This window comes from Salmo trutta, chromosome 37 (assembly GCF_901001165.1).
Source record: "Salmo trutta chromosome 37, fSalTru1.1, whole genome shotgun sequence".
Classification (NCBI taxonomy): Eukaryota; Metazoa; Chordata; class Actinopteri; order Salmoniformes; family Salmonidae; genus Salmo; species Salmo trutta.
The window spans coordinates 1781892-1801758 of NC_042993.1; the positions used below are offsets into that span (position 1 = coordinate 1781892).

General features: G+C 41.7%; 1 protein-coding gene across 2 annotated transcripts in view; it reads right to left on the bottom strand.

The window, feature by feature from the left end:
* Positions 1-18102, bottom strand: part of LOC115176538 (ceramide synthase 2) — a 49164-nt gene extending 31062 nt beyond the window's left edge. The window contains exons 1-2 of one of the 2 annotated variants that reach the window (XM_029736582.1): positions 17520-18102; positions 1971-2144 (exon numbers count right to left, since the gene is read on the bottom strand). In XM_029736582.1, coding sequence (XP_029592442.1) covers positions 1971-2143 — 173 coding nt within the window. In that variant the 5' untranslated portion in view covers position 2144; positions 17520-18102. Of the gene's footprint in view, positions 1-1970; positions 2145-11917; positions 12029-17519 lie in introns of those variants that run through there. The other variant, XM_029736583.1, reaches the window with a different exon arrangement.
* Positions 18103-19867: the final 1765 nt, after the last annotated feature.

Consider the following 19867-nt stretch of genomic DNA (forward strand, 5'->3'; position numbering starts at 1 on the left):
GAGAAAGGGTTAAATATTAGTGCTTGTGTGAAATGTTTTTTGTCTGAATTACAGCTTTGGGAAGAATGGTTAAGCTTCTCTAGTGTCTGAGTTATTTACTCAAAATTAGAACCTAACAACATGTTGACAGATGGGGGAAAGAGAAGAGGTATAAACACATGTAGACAGATGGGTGAAAGAGAAGAGGTATAAACACATGTAGACAGATGGGGGAAAGAGAAGAGGTATAAACACATGTAGACAGATGGGGAAAAGAGAAGAGGTATAAACATGTAGACAGATGGGGGAAAGAGAAGAGGTATAAACACATGTAGACAGATGGGGAAAGAGAAGAGGTATAAACATGTAGACAGATGGGGGAAAGAGAAGAGGTATAAACATGTAGACAGATGGGGGAAAGAGAAGAGGTATAAACACATGTAGACAGATGGGGAAAGAGAAGAGGTATAAACATGTAGACAGATGGGGGGAAAGAGAAGAGGTATAAACACGTAGACAGATGGGGAAAGAGAAGAGGTATAAACACGTAGACAGATGGGGGGAAAGAGAAGAGGTATAAACATGTAGACAGATGGGGAAAGAGAAGAGGTATAAACACATAGACAGATGGGGGAAAGAGAAGAGGTATAAATATGTAGACAGATGGGGGAAAGAGAAGAGGTATAAATATGTAGACAGATGGGGAAAGAGAAGAGGTATAAATATGTAGACAGATGGGGGAAGAGAAGAGGTATAAACACGTAGACAGATGGGGGAAAGAGAAGAGGTATAAATATGTAGACAGATGGGGAAAAGAGAAGAGGTATAAACACATGTAGACAGATGGGTGAAAGAGAAGAGGTATAAACACATGTAGACAGATGGGTGAAAGAGAAGAGGTATAAACACATGTAGACAGATGGGGAAAGAGAAGAGGTATAAACACATGTAGACAGATGGGGGAAAGAGAAGAGGTATAAACATGTAGACAGATGGGGGAAAGAGAAGAGGTATAAACACGTAGACAGATGGGTGAAAGAGAAGAGGTATAAACATGTAGACAGATGGGGGAAAGAGAAGAGGTATAAACACATGTAGACAGATGGGGAAAGAGAAGAGGTATAAACATGTAGACAGATGGGGAAAAGAGAAGAGGTATAAACATGTAGACAGATGGGGGAAAGAGAAGAGGTATAAACACATGTAGACAGATGGGGAAAGAGAAGAGGTATAAACACGTAGACAGATGGGGAAAGAGAAGAGGTATAAACACATGTAGACAGATGGGGGAAAGAGAAGAGGTATAAACATGTAGACAGATGGGGGAAAGAGAAGAGGTATAAACACGTAGACAGATGGGGAAAGAGAAGAGGTATAAACACACGTAGACAGATGGGGGAAAGAGAAGAGGTATAAACACGTAGACAGATGGGGAAAGAGAAGAGGTATAAATATGTAGACAGATGGGGGAAAGAGAAGAGGTATAAATATGTAGACAGATGGGGAAAGAGAAGAGGTATAAATATGTAGACAAATGGGGGAAAGAGAAGAGGTATAAACATGTAGACAGATGGGGAAAGAGAAGAGGTATAAACATGTAGACAGATGGGGAAAGAGAAGAGGTATAAACACATGTAGACAGATGGGGGAAAGAGAAGAGGTATAAACACATGTAGACAGATGGGGGAAAGAGAAGAGGTATAAACACATGTAGACAGATGGGGGAAAGAGAAGAGGTATAAACACATGTAGACAGATGGGGGAAAGAGAAGAGGTATAAACATGTAGACAGATGGGGGAAAGAGAAGAGGTATAAACATGTAGACAGATGGGGGAAAGAGAAGAGGTATAAACATGTAGACAGATGGGGGAAAGAGAAGAGGTATAAACATGTAGACAGATGGGGGAAAGAGGCAGAGGATTAATCTTATGAGGGGTGACAGCCAGCCAAACACAGACAGACAGACAGACGGACAGACAGACAGACCTACCTCTCGAAGATCTGTCGTATTACGAGGAAGGCTAGGGCGATGGGTAGCACCACCCAGAGGTCCCTGGCCTTGGCGTAGACACGGCCATCTTTGTCCTCTAGGTCAGCCCAACCCAGCCCCTCAGGGAACCACAGCCGCTCATTCCAGAACCACTCGCTCAGACTGGACACCATACTGGGGAGAGAACAGAGATAGGGTTAATATACTGGCATTTACACACACACACACACACACAAACGCAAAGATACACACACAAACACAGCACACCGCTGGTAGCATGCTGCCTCAGGGGGATGGGAGGAAGGAGTGGTTACATCATCCTTTGTGGTTATTTGAATTGCCAGTGAATGAAAGGATGTGACCAGTTGGCCCCCACGTGTAGGCTACTTCCTGGTCTCTTTTATGACACAATGTCTGTCTAATCCTTCTCTATCTCATCCTAGCCAGACACAGGAAGAATGGAAAGAAAGGGTTAAAATCATTAACTGAATGAGTGAATGTTTATTTATCCATTTCTCTCACCTCAGTTAAACAACAAGAACCATCCCAATCAGTCTAGAGGAAATGTTCATACCTCAACAATCATCTGAAGTCAAATCCATATTCTAATCTATACCATCTGTTGTGTAAACTGGACGTAACACGCATTGGGAGAAATCTGCAGGCCAAATGAATAGGAAAAATTGGCACCAACTAATTAGATGTAATGACATTGTGCAAATCTTCCCCATTAAATTACAGATGTAGGATCGTCATTTGATCACCCTGTGCAGGAGAACTTTCCTGCAATGCAGGAAATGTAAAACTTGTTGTGTATTTGAGGTTTAAAAAGGCTTCTGAAGTTTGTCATTTCCATTTAGAAATTTCAGACTTAATAATCCCTTACGAAAAATGTATCAACCACTATAAAAATGTCAATTGATTATAATATACATAATAATCACATTCATTTTGCTGTAGGATTATTTTCCTGCTGTAACAAACTGGCTCAAATTAAATATGGAATCCAAAGGTCGCGGGCAACCTCATGCTGCCCCCACTTGTTGTGCTGTTTTCCCACTTTCAACAAAAACAAGGGGGTTGAGCCCAAGCCACCTTGGACTGGCCTTCTGGGAAAGGTGTGTCTTTGCTCGAAATCCCACCCACTCAAACGACCCTTGTTGCGCCATGGCTCTGGAGTGGAAGTCACTAGCTAGCTAACTTGTTTGCCGATAAACTGTTTTGATTGCAGGGACAAAGTTTTCAGAAAATGTCGACAGCAACAAGCACCATTCTCGGTTCTTGGATCTGAATAAACTTGACCACAAAAGAGAAAAGCGAGAAAAAGACTGCTCATTACCTTTTTTTTTTTTTTTAATCTTTATTTTAACAGGGAAAACAGACTGAGACCTGGATCTCTTTTACGGCTGTGCCCTGTGTAAACATGTTGACATGTACAGTTTTAGGCATACAGACAAGAACATTTCAAACATACAAAACAAAGACACAATTCAACAGAAACAATCACAGACAACATCATATTGATCCTCCATAACATTTTTAAAATGGGCAAGGGACACCAGAGGGTCTAACTTACATTGGATCTGCAGTTTGTTCCATAAATAAGGCGCAAAGGAACTAAAGGCAGTCCTACCCAACTCTGTGGAGACCGCAGGAGTCTCTAATGTAATCCACATCTGTGATCTGGTTTTAAAATTTGTATATCTAGTGGAAATTAATGATGATATATATGGAGGTAGTTTTAAAAGAAGCGCTTTATAAATAAACAAGAGAGCATGTTGCTCTCGCCTCACAGATAGAGAGGCCCAACCCACATGTGTATATAGGATACAGTGATGAGTTTTGTAACTATCACCCGTGATAAACCTGAGTGCACAATGGTAAATAGCATCCAGTGGTTTTAATGTGTTTGCCGATGCATGCATATAGATAATATCACCATAATCTAAAACGGACATAAAAGTAGCCTGCACAATTTGTTTTCTATTTACAAAGGACAGACAAGCCCTGTTTCTGTAAAGGAACCCTATCTTGAATTTGAGCTTTTTTCCCAATTCAGTAACATGTTTTTTAAAAGAAAGCCTATCATCTAACCATACCCCTAAATATTTATATGCAGAGACCTGTTTGATTTGAGTACCATCCAAGCTAGTGATTACAAAAGTGTTTCTAACTGAGAGTTTAGACCTAGAAAAAAACATGACATTTGTTTTCTTAGCGTTTAAAACAAGTTTAAGCTGTAAAAGAGATCCCTGTGGTATCCTAAAATCAGACTCCAACTGCATTAAAGCTTGGTCCGCTGTTGGAGCAATAGAGTACATCACTGTGTCATCTGCATATAAATGGAATTTACAATATCTGACATCATCACCAATGTTGTTTATATAAAGTGAGAACAATAGTGGGCCAATTATTGAACCCTGAGGGACCCCTTTAAGTAACTGTAAGGAGTCAGACTTGACCCCGTCGACCATGACGGCCTGAGTTCTATCTTTAAGATAGTCATAAAACCATCGGCAGGCATCCGTGCCCACTCCTATAGATGACAGCTTACTCAAAAGGATAGCATGGTCTACAGTGTCAAAAGCTTTTGACAAGCTTTTGACAAGCTTTTGACAAACAACGCAGCACAGTGCTTTCTATCATCTAAGGCATTTGCAATATCATTTACAACAAGCATAGTGGCCGATGTGGTACTGTGTTTAGATCTAAAACCAGATTGATTGGTGCTAAGAATACTGTTAGCAGAAAGAAAAGACTGTAACTGTTTGTTGACTATAGATTCTAGGATCTTTGCCAGACAAGGGAGCCTAGAGATGGGTCGATAGTTATCCAAATCACTACCGTCACCTCCCTTATGTAATGGCAGAACAAAAGCTGCTTTCCACACCTTAGGGATAATTCCTGTGCTTAATGTTAGATTAAAAATGTGTGTCACTGAACCAGCAACCTGGTTCAGTGACACACATCCAGAAACCTGATAAACATAGGAATTAATTTTGAAAGGTGGAAGAGTGATGCTGAAATGGCCACCGTTCGCATGGACTGATAGGTAAATGTTTGGTTGTGTTGCGTTTTTACCCTGCCAGCTACGTTAGATGATAACCTTAGTGTGTTCAATATTCAAGCTAGCTAGCACGTCTACTTACTAGCTAACATCTTCTGTATTCTGACTGTTTTGTAACATTACAAATTTTTAACAAAGAATTTATTTAAACTAGCTTACATATGCAGATGGTTGACATGGAACACAGACCGTGAGGGATAGAAGAAGGACACTGGATTAGCGCACAATCAATAAATCTGATCTAACAAAGTGGATATTCGTCAAATCCGTCATGATTGATGTATTGTAACAGGCTAACACTGTGGTTAATAAAGTCTGATTTGATATATTTGGCTGTTTTTACTGAATACCATTTAGAAGTAGTCCCTTTTCACGTTCTGAAGAAGTTACTGCTAAATGCTACATCTTTAAATCTAAATCCAACATCTTTAGGTTCAGGGCCTGCAGACTCCTAACTAGTGGTCAACATACTATCAACACAACATTTAGGACAGAGACCTGCAGACTCCTAACTAGTGGTCAACATACTATCAACACAACATTTAGGACAGAGACCTGCAGACTCCTAACTAGTGGTCAACATACTATCAACACAACATTTAGGACAGAGACCTGCAGACTCCTAACTAGTGGTCAACATACTATCAACACAACATTTAGGACAGAGACCTGCAGACTCCTAACTAGTGGTCAACATACTATCAACACAACATTTAGGACAGAGACCTGCAGACTCCTAACTAGTGGTCAACATACTATCAACACAACACAACAGGTGTAGGAGATACCCAGTGGCCCACAGAGGGGAAGTACAACTGAACATAAATCACTTCTTCATTCATCCACCACATGGACATGGCCACATGGACATGTCATAGCAATGCCTATATACAGCCAGCACTGGCGAAACACCGTTTCTCTGGATCCCCCCCGCAAGGTCGGAGTTCACTTTGCTTTAGCTAATGGATACATTTTTAGTGGGAGGCCTACACCATAAGAAATGTGCGTAAAACCAGTGTATTAATGCCAAATAATACAGTCAGTCCACCTTCAAAACACTAGCTTACTAGGGATTGCATCATTATGCAGTGTAGCCTAGTATCTATAGCTACAGTATATACCGTATTTAGCTGCTATTTAGCTGTTATTCATCAACTTTTTATAAAAATTACATCAAATAGCCTAACAATGTGGAAAAAAGTCGGCTTGAGGATTAATTCAGCCACTATTCAGCCGATTGTTGAACTAAGCGGGTTTTGTCTGGCTTATAGCTTACACAAATGGGCTGCAATATTCAAGGTAAATTAAATTAAATCCAACTTGAGAGACTCCCCTGGTCTGAAGTCCTCCTTGCACCTTCTCACTCTGTGTCTCTTTTTCTCTTTCTTTCTCTTAGAAAATATTCTCTCTGTGTCTGTGCTTGTGTCTCTCTTTTTGTTCTATGTAGAGGCCTATAGTAGCTACAGTATTTGCGACTGTCGCCTTGCTTTCTTGTGTACACATTTTTTCCCCACGGCCTGTAGGTCCAGGTTGCGGGAGTATTGCCAACCCAGACAGTCTTTCCTGTGACATTATATGTCCATTGCGCTGCACACAATTTAAACAGTCTTGAATGATGTATGCCAAGGTATGCCTGAGATAAGGCACTGTTGATATTGCAACCCCACAACTCAAATGCCGGTTCACCAGTATGAACAAAATAGCAAACAGCTTTTTTTGTTCAAACCCTCAAGAACTGTTGGCCGCTAAAGATGATAATCTGTTTGCATCTGCCAATTTATTGACTGTTAAGTATCCAGACAACCTGTCCCCAGAGCTTTCAACAGGCTACAGTTAATCTCTTTCCGTAAACTGTTGAGGCCGGCAATTAAGGAGAATGGGAGGCTCAATTAAAGATGTTGCAGAACTGCTGTATTTGAAGAACAACTCTTCTGCCCAGTTCCCCTGATGTTGCTATGGCAATCAAGATGTTTTTACCATCCCTGTAACTGTCGCTTTTGCGGAGAGATCGTTTTCAAAACTAAAACTCATTAAAAAACTCCCTATGAAGCATTAGGCTCTCGGTCTCATATGTGCTTTTGAACAACTGAGTAAGCTCCTCATTGTACTGGCACCTTCATAGCTGTTACCACAACATTTGTTGTTCACTGATATCCCAGTCTGGTCTCATAGACTAGACGTAACATAGTAAACATAAATCCGGAACACTCAAATGAGTATGATATGTTACATTTGGTATGCTTACATAAGATATAAGGTTACTTAAAGCAAAAATTAAAGGAGGGTGGTTGTTAGGGGTGGATGGGTGTGAGTATAACGCAAATGTCTAGCAACACGAACATCTAGAAACCCAAAGGTTGCGTGTTTCAATCTCATCAGACAACTTTAGCATTTTAGCTAATTGCCAACTTTGCAACTACTTTTTATCTACTTTGCAACTAAACTCAGCAAAAAAAGAAATGTCCTCTCACTGTCAACTGCGTTTATTTTCAGCAAACTTAACGTGTAAATATTTGTATTAACATAACAAGATTCAACAACTGAGACATAAACTGAACAAGTTCCACAGACATGTGACTAACAGAAATTGAATAATGTGTCCCTGAACAAAGGGGGGGTCAAAATCAAAAGTAACAGTCAGTATCTGGTGTGGCCACCAGCTGCATCAAGTACTGCAGTGCATCTCCTCCACATGGACTGCACCAGATTTGCCAGTTCTTGCTGTGAGATGTTACCCCACTCTTCCACCAAGGCACCTGCAAGTTCCCAGACAATTCTGGGGGGAATGGCCCTAGCCCTCACCCTCCGATCCAACAGGTCCCAGACGTGCTCAATGGGATTGAGATCCGGGCTCTTCGCTGGCCATGGCAAACCACTGACATTCCTCTCTTGCAGGAAATCATGCACAGAATGAGCAGTATGGCTGGTGACATTGTAATGCTGGAGGGTCATGTCAGGATGAGCCTGCAGGAAGGGTACCACATGAGGGAGGAGGATGTCTTCCCTGTAATGCACAGCGTTGAGATTGCCTGCAATGACAACAAGCTCAGTCCGATGATGCTGTGACACACCGCCCCAGACCATGATGGACCCTCCACCTCCAAATCGATCCCGCTCCAGAGCACAGGCCTCAGTGTTTTTGCCAGTCCTGTCTGGTCCAGCAACGGTGGGTTTGTGCCCATAGGCGATGTTGTTGCTGGTGATGTCTGGTGACGACCTGCCTTACAACAGGCCTACAAGCCCTCAGTCCAGCCTCTCTCAGCCTATTGCGGACAGTCTGAGCACTGATGGAGGGATTGTGCGTTCCTGGTGTAATTCGGGCAGTTGTTGTTGCCATCCTGTACCTGTCCCCCAGGTGTGATGTTCGGATGTAACCGATTCTGTGCAGGTGTTGTTACATGTGGTCTGCCACTGCGAGGACGATCAGCTGTCCGTCCTGTCTCCCTGTAGCTCTGTCTTAGGCGTCTCACAGTACGGACATTGCAATTTATTTGCCCTGGCCACATCTACAGTCCTCATGCCGCCTTGCAGCATGCCTAAGGCACATTCACGCAGATGAGCAGTTCTTTTGGTGTTTTTCAGAGTCAGTAGAAAGGCCTCTTTAGTATCCTAACTGTGACCTTAATTGCCTACCGTCTGTAAGCTGTTAGTGTCTTAACGACCGTTCTACAGGTGCATGTTCATTAATTGTTTATTGCTCGTTGAACAAGCATAGGAAACAGTGTTTAAACCCTTTACAATGAAGATCTGTGAAAGTATTTGGATTTTTAGGAATTATCTTTGAAAGACAGTGTCCTGAAAAAGGGACATATCTTTTTTGCTGAGTTTATGTAGCATATTAGCTAACCCTTCCCCTAACCCTTTTAACCTAACCTTAACCCTAACCCTTATAGCTAGCTAACGTTAGCATTAGCCACCTAGCTAATATAAATGAGCATCTCTCCTTTGCCAAGATAATCCATCCACCTGACAGGTGTGGCATATCAAGAAGCTGATTAAAAAGCATGATCATTACACTAGTGCACCTTGTGCTGGGGACAATAAAAGGCCACTCTAGAATGTGAAGTTTTGTCAAACAACACAATGCCACAGATGTTGCAATTGTCATGATGACTGCAGGAATGTCCACCAGAGCTGTTGTCAGAGAATGTAATGTTAATTTCTCTACCATAAACTAGCCTCACAACATTGTGAACAGAGAGACCCATACTGGCGGTGGGGTTATGGCATGGGCAGGCATATGCTACGGACAACAAACACAATTGCATTTTATCAATGGCAATTTGAATGCGCAGAGATACTGTGATGAGATCCTGAGGCCCATTGTCGTGCCTTTAATCTGCCGCCATCACCTCATGTTTCAGCATGATAATGCACGGCCCTATGTTGCAAGGATCTATACACAATTCCTGGAAGCTGAAAATGTCCCAGTTCTTCCATGGCCTGCATACTCACCAGACATGTCACCAATTGAGCATATTTGGGATGCTCTGGATGGATGTGTACGACAGCGTGTTCCAGTTCCCGCCAATATCCAGCAACTTCTCACAGCCATTGAAGAGGACTAGGACATTCCACAGGCCACAGTTAACAGCCTGATTAGGAGATGTGTCACGCTGCATGAGGCAAATGGTGGTCACACCAGATACTGACTGGTTTTCTGATCCACACCCTTAATTATTTCTTTTTAAGGTATCTGTGACCAACAGATGCATATCTGTATTCCCAGTCATGTGAAATCCATATTGTAAGGCTTAATGAATTTACTTAAATTGACAAGTTCCTTATATGAACTGTAAAATCTTTGAAATTGTTGCATGTTGCATTTTTATATGTTCAGTATAAATGGAGTTTTTTGGATTAATGTACAGAAAAATACAAAATGCTCTGAGACCACATTGCAAGATGATATCACCTTACTTTCAATCAGTTATTTTCTTCTTATTCAAGGCCTGAGGCACTTCTTCAGTTACATTCCTGAAGCCCAAGAAACAAACACTTGGCTTCCTGATTTATGACAGGCGCTTCGTGGTTTCAGAGAGAGAAAAGTAGAGAGAAGCTTTACTTTGACTGTGATTTGGGTGTGGTAGGATGGGGGCGGGAGTTGAGTGGGGGACAGTATGAAACATGGCTGAATTCTTTGCTGTTAATCATCCATCTGTGCTGAGTCAGAATGTCCTCCTACACACCACTCCCCTATCACCACTCAACCCTGCACCCTAAACCCATCACCCCTCTTTAAACCCCACCCACTCTCCAAACCACTACCCTAATCCTCTCTTACGCCACCCTCCTACACCCTACCCTAACCACTCCCCCGATTCTCCTCAGCCCCCAAACCACTCCCCTATCCACTCCCCCTCCCTGATCCCTCCAGGACTTGCCTCATTGAGTTGGTTCCCTCCCCAGCTGATGGAAGCTCTGAGAGGCAGAGCGAGGCCTCCCTCCCTCCCTCCTTCCTTCCCTGCCTAACATCACTCCCAGACACAGAGCAGGCCTGGCTCTCTTTCAACTATGCAGCTGGATTTAAACACATATTAAAGACTGATATACAACCATGGAAGGGAGTGCCGCTGACACCCAACGGTAGCATACACTGAGATGAACTGGGCTTTTCACATTGGTGAACATGAAATTGATAGCAGCTTCCGGCTAATACAGAACTGACCCTTTGAGCTTCAATAAAAAATGTTAGCTAACGCTAGGCTAGCTTAGGTTAAGTAGGCGTGGATCCCCATACAAGACGGTAAATGAAGTTACAACACTAAGTTATGGCTACAGAAGCCTTCACTTCTCACACACACTCATTTTACATTTTAGTCATTTAGCAGACGCTCTTATCCAGAGCAACTTACAGTAGTGAATGCATACATTTCATACATTTTTTTCTCCATACTGGTCCCCGGTGGGAATCGAACCCACAACCCTGGCATTGCAAACACCATGCTCTACCAACTGAGCCACACGGGACCACTCCCCCCTGAGACACTGTCATTGTTCAGTTAATTCCACATCATAGCAGGTTACTCATCAACACCAGACACATTTCCTGTCACAACTCAGAGTGCATCTCGATCGTCTTCCCTCATCTCCTTTCTTTCATCAGGGGTGTATCTCAATACTCTAAAATGCCTTCCTCTCGTCATCTTATCTCCTCTGTCAGCACTGATATGATAGAAGTGGACAGGACAGCTGGACATCTGCTATAAAGCTTCCACCTATCCAGTCTATTGAGATCAGTGCAGATGATGTTAAAAACAAGAAGTGGTGAGATAGACACATGTTGATGTGTCAAAAGTAGCTTCTCAAACGTAGGCTATAGGATGCAGGTTTTGGCAAAACCCTGCACCCTGTTGTAGAAACGCTGCAAGGTTGATGACACTGAGTCCTGGGTGGTTGCTACTGCTATTGAGACAGCATTAGTGCTTTTGTTTCACCCGTCACTTCTCTGCAGCATAGCATTCCTGCTAGCATCATGGGATTACTGATACAACATTATCCTGCTGAACTCAGAGGCAGGGAGGAAGGGAGGGAGGGTCCATGTATTCACTGGGAAACCAACACCTCCACAACAAAGACAGGAGGGGGGGGGGACAGGTGAAGAACCCCGTTGACTTTCTGTGAGCACACTAGCAGAGATATTGAACTCTTGTACTTTCCATGCCTTTAGGGCACATCTCTCAGATTGCCTGCTATTCCAGAAATGTAGAAAGGAACTCTGTAAAATGCTGTTGAAGATCACAACAGGAACGAGCAGATGTACACAGAACAAAGAGGGTAGGGTACAGTACACTGCTTACAACGACCGCACACTCCTAAGAAGAATTCCAAATGCCCTAGACATTTTCATTCTCACAGACAATTCTTAAAAGCAACATACATTGTAGATATAGAAATGCCTCTGTCCTACTGTGCTTTAGGCAGTTGATTCTTGTATCGGTGAGTCTTCTAGGCAGAGTTAACCACAACAGCACAGATACAGGGATCTTCCCTGCTACAAAACAGAGCCACAGTGCAGTCCAAAGGTGATCATAACACATCACACACAGCAGAGAGAAGCAATAAAGGCCGGACTCACTTCCCTGTGTAATAACCACTGGTCCCAACTCACAATATTATGTGGACCTAAAGCAGCCGTAGCTGCAGTAAACAGTAGAGTAGGCCTAACTGGGGGTTTCAGTATGCTAACGTATGGTCTAGAGATCTCTCCATGGGAGGAATCATAGATTTAATTTAGATAAACATTAGAAACATGGTGACATTTCAGTCAATACCAGTGTTCTTGAGTCTAAGAGCGTCAGTGTGTGTGTGTGTGTGTGTGTGTGCGCATCGCAACAGATCAAAGACAAATACTTTTTCAGGTCAGCCAGAGGATCCAGCCTGCTACAGCACTTTTATTGACGTAAGCCCAACTCCCCTTCCTATTGGCTGACAGGATCATGTGACCGGACTCTGGTCATTTTTGTGAGCCAATCAGACGGAGGATGCCTCTGGCTGGTTGGGAGAGTGGAAGTGCTATCTCTCTTCCTCCCTCTGTTTCTGTGGCACTGTCTGACAGGAGAATGTGAGTAGTCAAAGCAGACTAACACTAACAGAGTTTCTCAACCCCTGGGGGGGCAGAGGGGGATGGGGGGATGAGGGGAGAGAGAGTGCTTGTTGGTCTATCAGATTAAACCGTCTATTCATGGTGAGTCATAACGCATATCATACATCCTCTGACACACAGAGACGACCAGGATAGAGAAGTGTTGAGCAGAGTAGAGTAGAGAAGTGTAGAGCAATATATATATATATATATATATATATATATATATATATATATATGAGAGAGACCTGTCTAGTTTCAGTGACCTTAATGGTAATTTTAGATCAGCGTTCATAACTGAGACTTCCATGTTGTAAATCATGCTTCCAGTCAATGGGAGGTTTGCGTGACAGGCAGACCTCAAGTTAGGATTTGGCCTACTGAGATAAAATCTCTTGAACAAGATAGACTTTGTCCAACAGCGGGTCTAAATTATGTCAGGTTAAATGATTTAGAGTCAGTGTAATTTCAACATAAAGTAATACAATCCATAACCAGACTAAAGTCCACATTCTGGTTTGGTTAATCTCAAACTGAAAATGGGATTTCATGACCTCGGATTACAAGGTTTAGAGATCCAGAGCGTGACCCTCTGTATCCTCACCAGTCACACACACACACTGATGTTATATTATTATGACTGCAAATTAACTTTAATGCAGGTCATGCCTGAGACATTTTTAACGGCAATATTCTGTTCTGTCTCCCTCTCCTTCTCCAACTGGCAGAGGGAGAGGATGTTTGGACTGTCCTCCTTGCTGTGACCCTGTAAGAGAGCACTTTACTGAAATTAGAGGGCCACACACAGACAGACATGCAATAAAATGTACACATAAAAAATACAAATGATTGAAGGAGTAAAGCCTAATGGATAGATGGAGGGTAGAGAGTTATGACTCGGATCTTTGATGTGTTAACAGTCAGCTATTGATCTATCAGTGTGTTTAAGATCAGTGACATCATGCTGTCTGTGTGACATCATGCTGTCTGTGTGACATCATGCTGTCTGTGTGACATCATGCTGTCTGTGTGACATCATGCTGTCTGTGTGACATCATGTTGTCTTTGTGAGCACCTCACTTTTTGCCTGTTCTTTTTAATAAGGATGCATTTCCGACAGTCAAAAGTTTAAGATATAGTTTAAAATAAAAGTTATGAAGAGTAAATGTGAGGTTTAAGCTAATTAATTTGATCTTATTCATTGCTACATGCCACTCTATATGCTTCCCATTCCTACGTTTCGTTTTTACCGCTTTTACCTTCGCTTTTGTACACCTGCTTCAAACAGCTGAAAATTCAATATTTTGGGTTATTTATTTCACAGTGGTTTGGATTGTGCAATGATTATCTACACTTGTTTTGTCACAAACTGAAATTAGGTGAAGTATTAGAATTTTAGCAACCAGGAAATGGCTGAGTGATTTCTGCATATTGTACCTTTAAGCTTTTCTATTTTACAATTTGTCAGAAGGAGCAAAACACAATAGGCTATATACCGTGTTCAAAACATCTGCGAACTCGGAAATCTCCGACTTCAGTGCGTTTAAAACAACTGATAACTCGAAAAAAACAAGCTCCCACTCTGAAAAATAACCACACTCAGAATTCCAACGGACCTCTTTCTAGAACTCAGACCTTTTGACCTGAAGATCACTGACGTCATGATTTGACTTCATATTTTTCCGAGTTCACAATTGTCTCATCATATATGGAACACCGTTTGGGTCTTTGTGTGTCAAAAAAGATACACGTCAAATAACACTATTTGACACATTAAATAAGCGTTTAATTTGACACGTCAAATAACACAATTCTATTATAGAATGTTGTGTGCGCTGAATTTGCACGTGTAAGCAAAGCGCCACCACTAGTATCAGGAGCACTGTCAGCTGTACATAAAAAGTCTGCAAACAAGCACACGCCGGACACGAACGATATGTTTACAATACCGCTTTAATAATAAGGCATTATTTGTTCAACCGCAACTTCTAGGGTACCTAGCTAGCAGCAATACAACCAGCCTGAAAACAATGACCAGTCGAAACTGCAGTCATTTTCATTATTCTTAGCAATGATTTAGGAATCCTTGCGAGTAAGTATTAGCTAGGTAGCCACTTGTTGTTCGCCTATTGAAATTGAACTTCAGTTCATGGAACGAAATAGTTAGCCAGCTACTTAACGCTGTTGCCCAAAGCTAACGTTATAAGCAGCCAGCTAGCTTCATTAGAGGTCCAGCTGTCCTGTCCACTTCTATCAGATCAGTGCTATCAAATGGCTACCCAGATTATTTGCATTGCTCCCCCCCACGCTGCTGCTACTCTCTGTTATTATCTATGCATAGCCACTTGAATAACTCTACCTACATGTACATAATTACCTCAATTACCTCGACACCGGTGCCCCCGCACATTGACACATTGACTCTGAACCGGTACCCCCTGTATATAGTCTCCACATTGACTCTGTACCGGTACCCCCTGTATATAGCCTCCACATTGACTCTGTACTGGTACCCCCTGTATATAGCCTCCACATTGACTCTGTACTGGTACCCCCTGTATATAGCCTCCACATTGACTCTGTACTGGTACCCCTGTATATAGCCTCCACATTGACTCTGTACCGGTACCCCTGTATATAGCCTCCACATTGACTCTGTACCGGTACCCCCTGTATATAGCCTCCACATTGACTCTGTACTGGTACCCCTGTATATAGCCTCCACATTGACTCTGTACCGGTACCCCTGTATATAGCCTCCACATTGAATCTGTACCGGTACCCCCTGTATATAGCCTCCACATTGACTCTGTACTGTTACCCCCTGTATATAGCCTCCACATTGACTCTGTACCGGTACCCCTGTATATAGCCTCCACATTGACTCTGTACTGGTACCCCCTGTATATAGCCTCCACATTGACTCTGTACTGGTACCCCCTGTATATAGCCTCCACATTGACTCTGTACCGGTACCCCTGTATATAGCCTCCACATTGACTCTGTACTGGTACCCCCTGTATATAGCCTCCACATTGACTCTGTACTGGTACCCCCTGTATATAGCCTCCACATTGACTCTGTACCGGTACCCCCTGTATATAGCCTCCACATTGACTCTGTACCGGTACCCCTGTATATAGCCCGCTATTGTTATTTACTGCTGCTCTTTAATTTTTTGTTATTCTTATCTCTTACTTTTTGGGGGATTTTCTTAAAACTGCATTGTTGGTTAAGAGCTTGAAAGTAAGCATTCCACTGTAAGGTCTACCTGTTGTATTCAGCGCATGTGACAAATAACATTTGATTTGATGACAGAGGAGTGAGGCTTGACTGGAAGGATTGTGTTGTGAATCTAGTCACAATAAGGATTAGGCACACTAGTGGAATTTGCTGTTTGCCTTCAAAATAAAAGTACCTCTTTGAAAGTGATGCAGAAGGTTACTGGTGGAATCATGCCATATTTAGACTAGATCATGTTAAACAAAGTTGGAATGTGAAGCAATGAAATGGGGTATCAGTCTACTCAGTGACACCCACAGAACACAACTGTGAAGAGTTTATGCAAATATTAGCATTGTAGCTCTTATCGCATGACTGTGACTGTGAAGTTTTTATTTTACCTTTATTTAACCAGGTAGGCCAGTTGAGAACAAGTTCTCATTTACAACTGCGACCTGGACAAGATAAAGCAAAGCAGAGTGACAAAAACAACAACACAGAGTTACACATAGTAGGTTGACTATAAATGTGGTTCAATTCACAGATGTTTCAGAGTCCCACAATAAGAGCTACGATGCTAATGTTCTCTGGGTGTCACTGAGTAGACTGATACCCCATGTCATTGATCCACAATCCATAGGTAAGGCTGTACAGTGAAATAAGTATGCCCCCAATGCAATGCTAAAGTCTAATATATCCAGTGTAATTTCAACATCTTTTTTTCAAATGAACAAATTATTATATATTTTTTGACTTTATAAAACAACATTCCAAACTCGTTTAGCATGATCTATTTAATTATGGCATAGTTGACCGCGATTTGCGTCACTGTCAATGACATACTTTTATTTTGAAGGCAAACCGCAAGTCCACTATTGTGGCTAATCCTTATTGTGACTAGCTTCACATAGATGGTCCGACCACCATTAATCAAATATAAACTGTTATAAATTATGGTTATTTTAACTTATGACATCTAGCTATATAGTTAATTGTCTAACTATTGCTACTGAAACAGATAATGTCGTTTTGCTATGTTTTTGGGGAAGAACATTTTTTGCATCCAGCTTTTTTTTTTATGACAAACGTTGTTGGTGCGCGAGACAACTTTACCAGGATCATAGCATACGTATCGATGAATCGTTGTGACATATGACATACGAGTGATAGTGTAATCAATGTGTAATACCTACGTAAAAGATTTATGAACGCGTTCAATAATTATGTGACGTGCAGTCCTATTCAGGTCCAACAAGCTTATTTGAAGTGTATTTTTTTTTTACACGCAATGACCCAAACGGCGTTCCTTAATCATAGGATAAACGTACGTGGCTTGCGTAATGACGCGAGTCCAAGTGATCGCGCTTCATTGTGGGCTGCATGCCGAGATAACCGAAAGGTTAGCGCAGCCACAAAGTCAAAATTGGCTATTGTAAAAAAATTCATGAAAAAAAAGATGCCTTTTGTTAGTAATTTAATGTTAGGGTTAGGCATAAGGTTAGCCGTGTGGTTAAAGTTAGGGTTACGGGTAGGATTAGGTTGAAAACCAACACTTGAACAGACAACAGAGTAGAGTGCTGGCTATTGTAGAAACACTACATATTCAGACGAAACCGTTATTCAGTTTATATCACAATAACAGTCCTATTGATGTGATTGAGATAACGGTACTTACTTTGGTCCCAATCCCCTCTCACTGAGGTCCAAGGCGATATATGAGACTTTAGGTTAGAGCACACAGAACAGACAGCGGTAGCCTATATGCAATTTTCAGAAAGTTCGACGGGTGAGCAGAAAATCAGTCCAACCGGAGAAAGTATAGCTCCGTCCTGTTGAATATAATCTGCCTGCTGCGCTCGTGACGGCCCGGGTGTGTCGTTGTTTTAGATTAGGGTCCGACCTGACCACTTCCGCCGTTTATCCACATCTTTCCATCCAGTCAAAAACAATTTTAATAGAAAGAAGGATTGAGATAAAAAAGAAAGAGTAGGTGGGAGAAGTTGAGAGACCACGAGACGAGTAAAGGCGGGGTTTCTTTCTGTGTCGATGGATATCCGCTCTGATTGTCCTGGATAAATCTAAACTACAAGCTAGGATACTTTATCTTTCGTTGTGTCCCACGTATTCTTTCTCTTCTCTCTGGGGGATAGGGTGGTTGGCCGGGAATAGGCGTAGACCAGCCGAGCTGCTGCGTCTGGAGAACGGGCCGCGAGAGGGGTGAGACTAGGAGTGAAATAGAAAATAACTGGGAGGAAGAGTCACAGATGACGTTTAGGCACACGAGAGCACTTGGCTGACACACACACATCCGCATTTTGTTTCCGGCCCCCAATAAACACTTTTACCCTTCTCTCTATAATAATGGTGTGATTAAGGCTATTTACATTACCAACTATTAGTGCGTAAATGACAAAAAAACAATATAGGCTAACCTAGAAAAACAATAGGGCCCAGGGTTCCCCAACTGGCAGCACACGGGGGGATTTTATTTAGCTGAGTTTTCATTGTTGGACATTAAAGACTGTAAAAACACCATGAAATCAGCTCTAAGTGATTTTCATGTATTCCCACGTGTAATAGAGAGACACATTAGATCGTATTCCAATGTAATCATGGTTTGTTTTGGTCAAATATTATATATGTTTGGACTTCTTGTGGTCAATTACAGTGTACAATGTTATTTGTAATTATGTTCCGGCCCCCCAACCATCCACTCAAGAAAAAAATCGTCTGGCAGCTGAATGTAGTTTGGGACCCCTGCAAGAGGCCATCTAAATACATACAATTATAAACAAATAGTAGTCTAAAAGTAACTTATTTTAAGGGTTTGGACTTTAGACATTATTTGGTGACTTGAATGTAGGCCTATCAGTAGCTGTGTGTGGATAAAATCAGTGAGGCAGCCAAGCCAGTAAACAAGCCATATTACAACCTATGTTGTGATAATTGTGTTGCTTGCTCTATAACCCATTCGTTCATACCCCACGGTGATATTCAGTAAGGCTGTGACAGCAAAAAGATGTCACACATTGGCGGAATAAATTCAACAACACATACGGTTGTTTCATCATAAAATAGGATCGCAACACTTGTCTAGTGAAGTCCACAAAGCAAATATTGCATACAATCAGCTTTATCACCTGCAGCAGGGTCAATCAAGTTCGTGCTTTCGACAGTTTACTAAGTAACTACTGATGTAGAACCACTGAGTTACCAAGTTAGCACAAAGACAACAGGAACACTGCCTTCATTATTCCAGCACCATTTAGACTTTAACATTTAAACATCAAATCAACACGGCTATATATGCTTAGTTTAATATACTAAAAACAAACTTAAAGATACCTAAATAAATTTAGTCCAATCAATAATGCTAAATATCCTGTGGCTGTCCATGGTACTGATTTCTGTGTGTATGTGTGCATGTAAAACAATAAATGTTGACTCACCCTACTTGAAGACTAGTTGAACGCCAATGCCATCCTCCTCTCTTTCATGTTGGCAAAACGGTCTATTTAGTTTAGTTTAGTTTAGTTTATTAATTCGACCATTTTAAAAACAAGCAGACATAAAACTTGAAAAAGACATGCACATGAATAAAATCATGTAGGATAACACACAATAAAGTCTGGGACTTATTTCCATTGTGGTCCTCTTGACACAAGATGGCTGGACAAGATCCAACACAGTATGGCAGTGAAATAATACAACAAAAACAGAAGAAGAACATCTATCTCATCATTCCAGTTACATCATAGGGGTTATTCATATGGGCACAGAAGACATCAAACATATTTTTGCTTTATTTTTATAGCTGCCCAGAGAGGACGTTGTTTTTTTAGTTTTTTTTAAGGTAGTCTATGGCTCTGTCACACAGTACAGTTTTTGTTTTGGTTGTCATAGGCTACATAGCTAAAATGCTTGCTAGCCTGACTTCCTTGCATGGACAATGAACCAGCTAAGTTCAATAAATCAATCAATCAATCAATCAAATGAATTTATAAAGCCCTTCTTACATCAGCT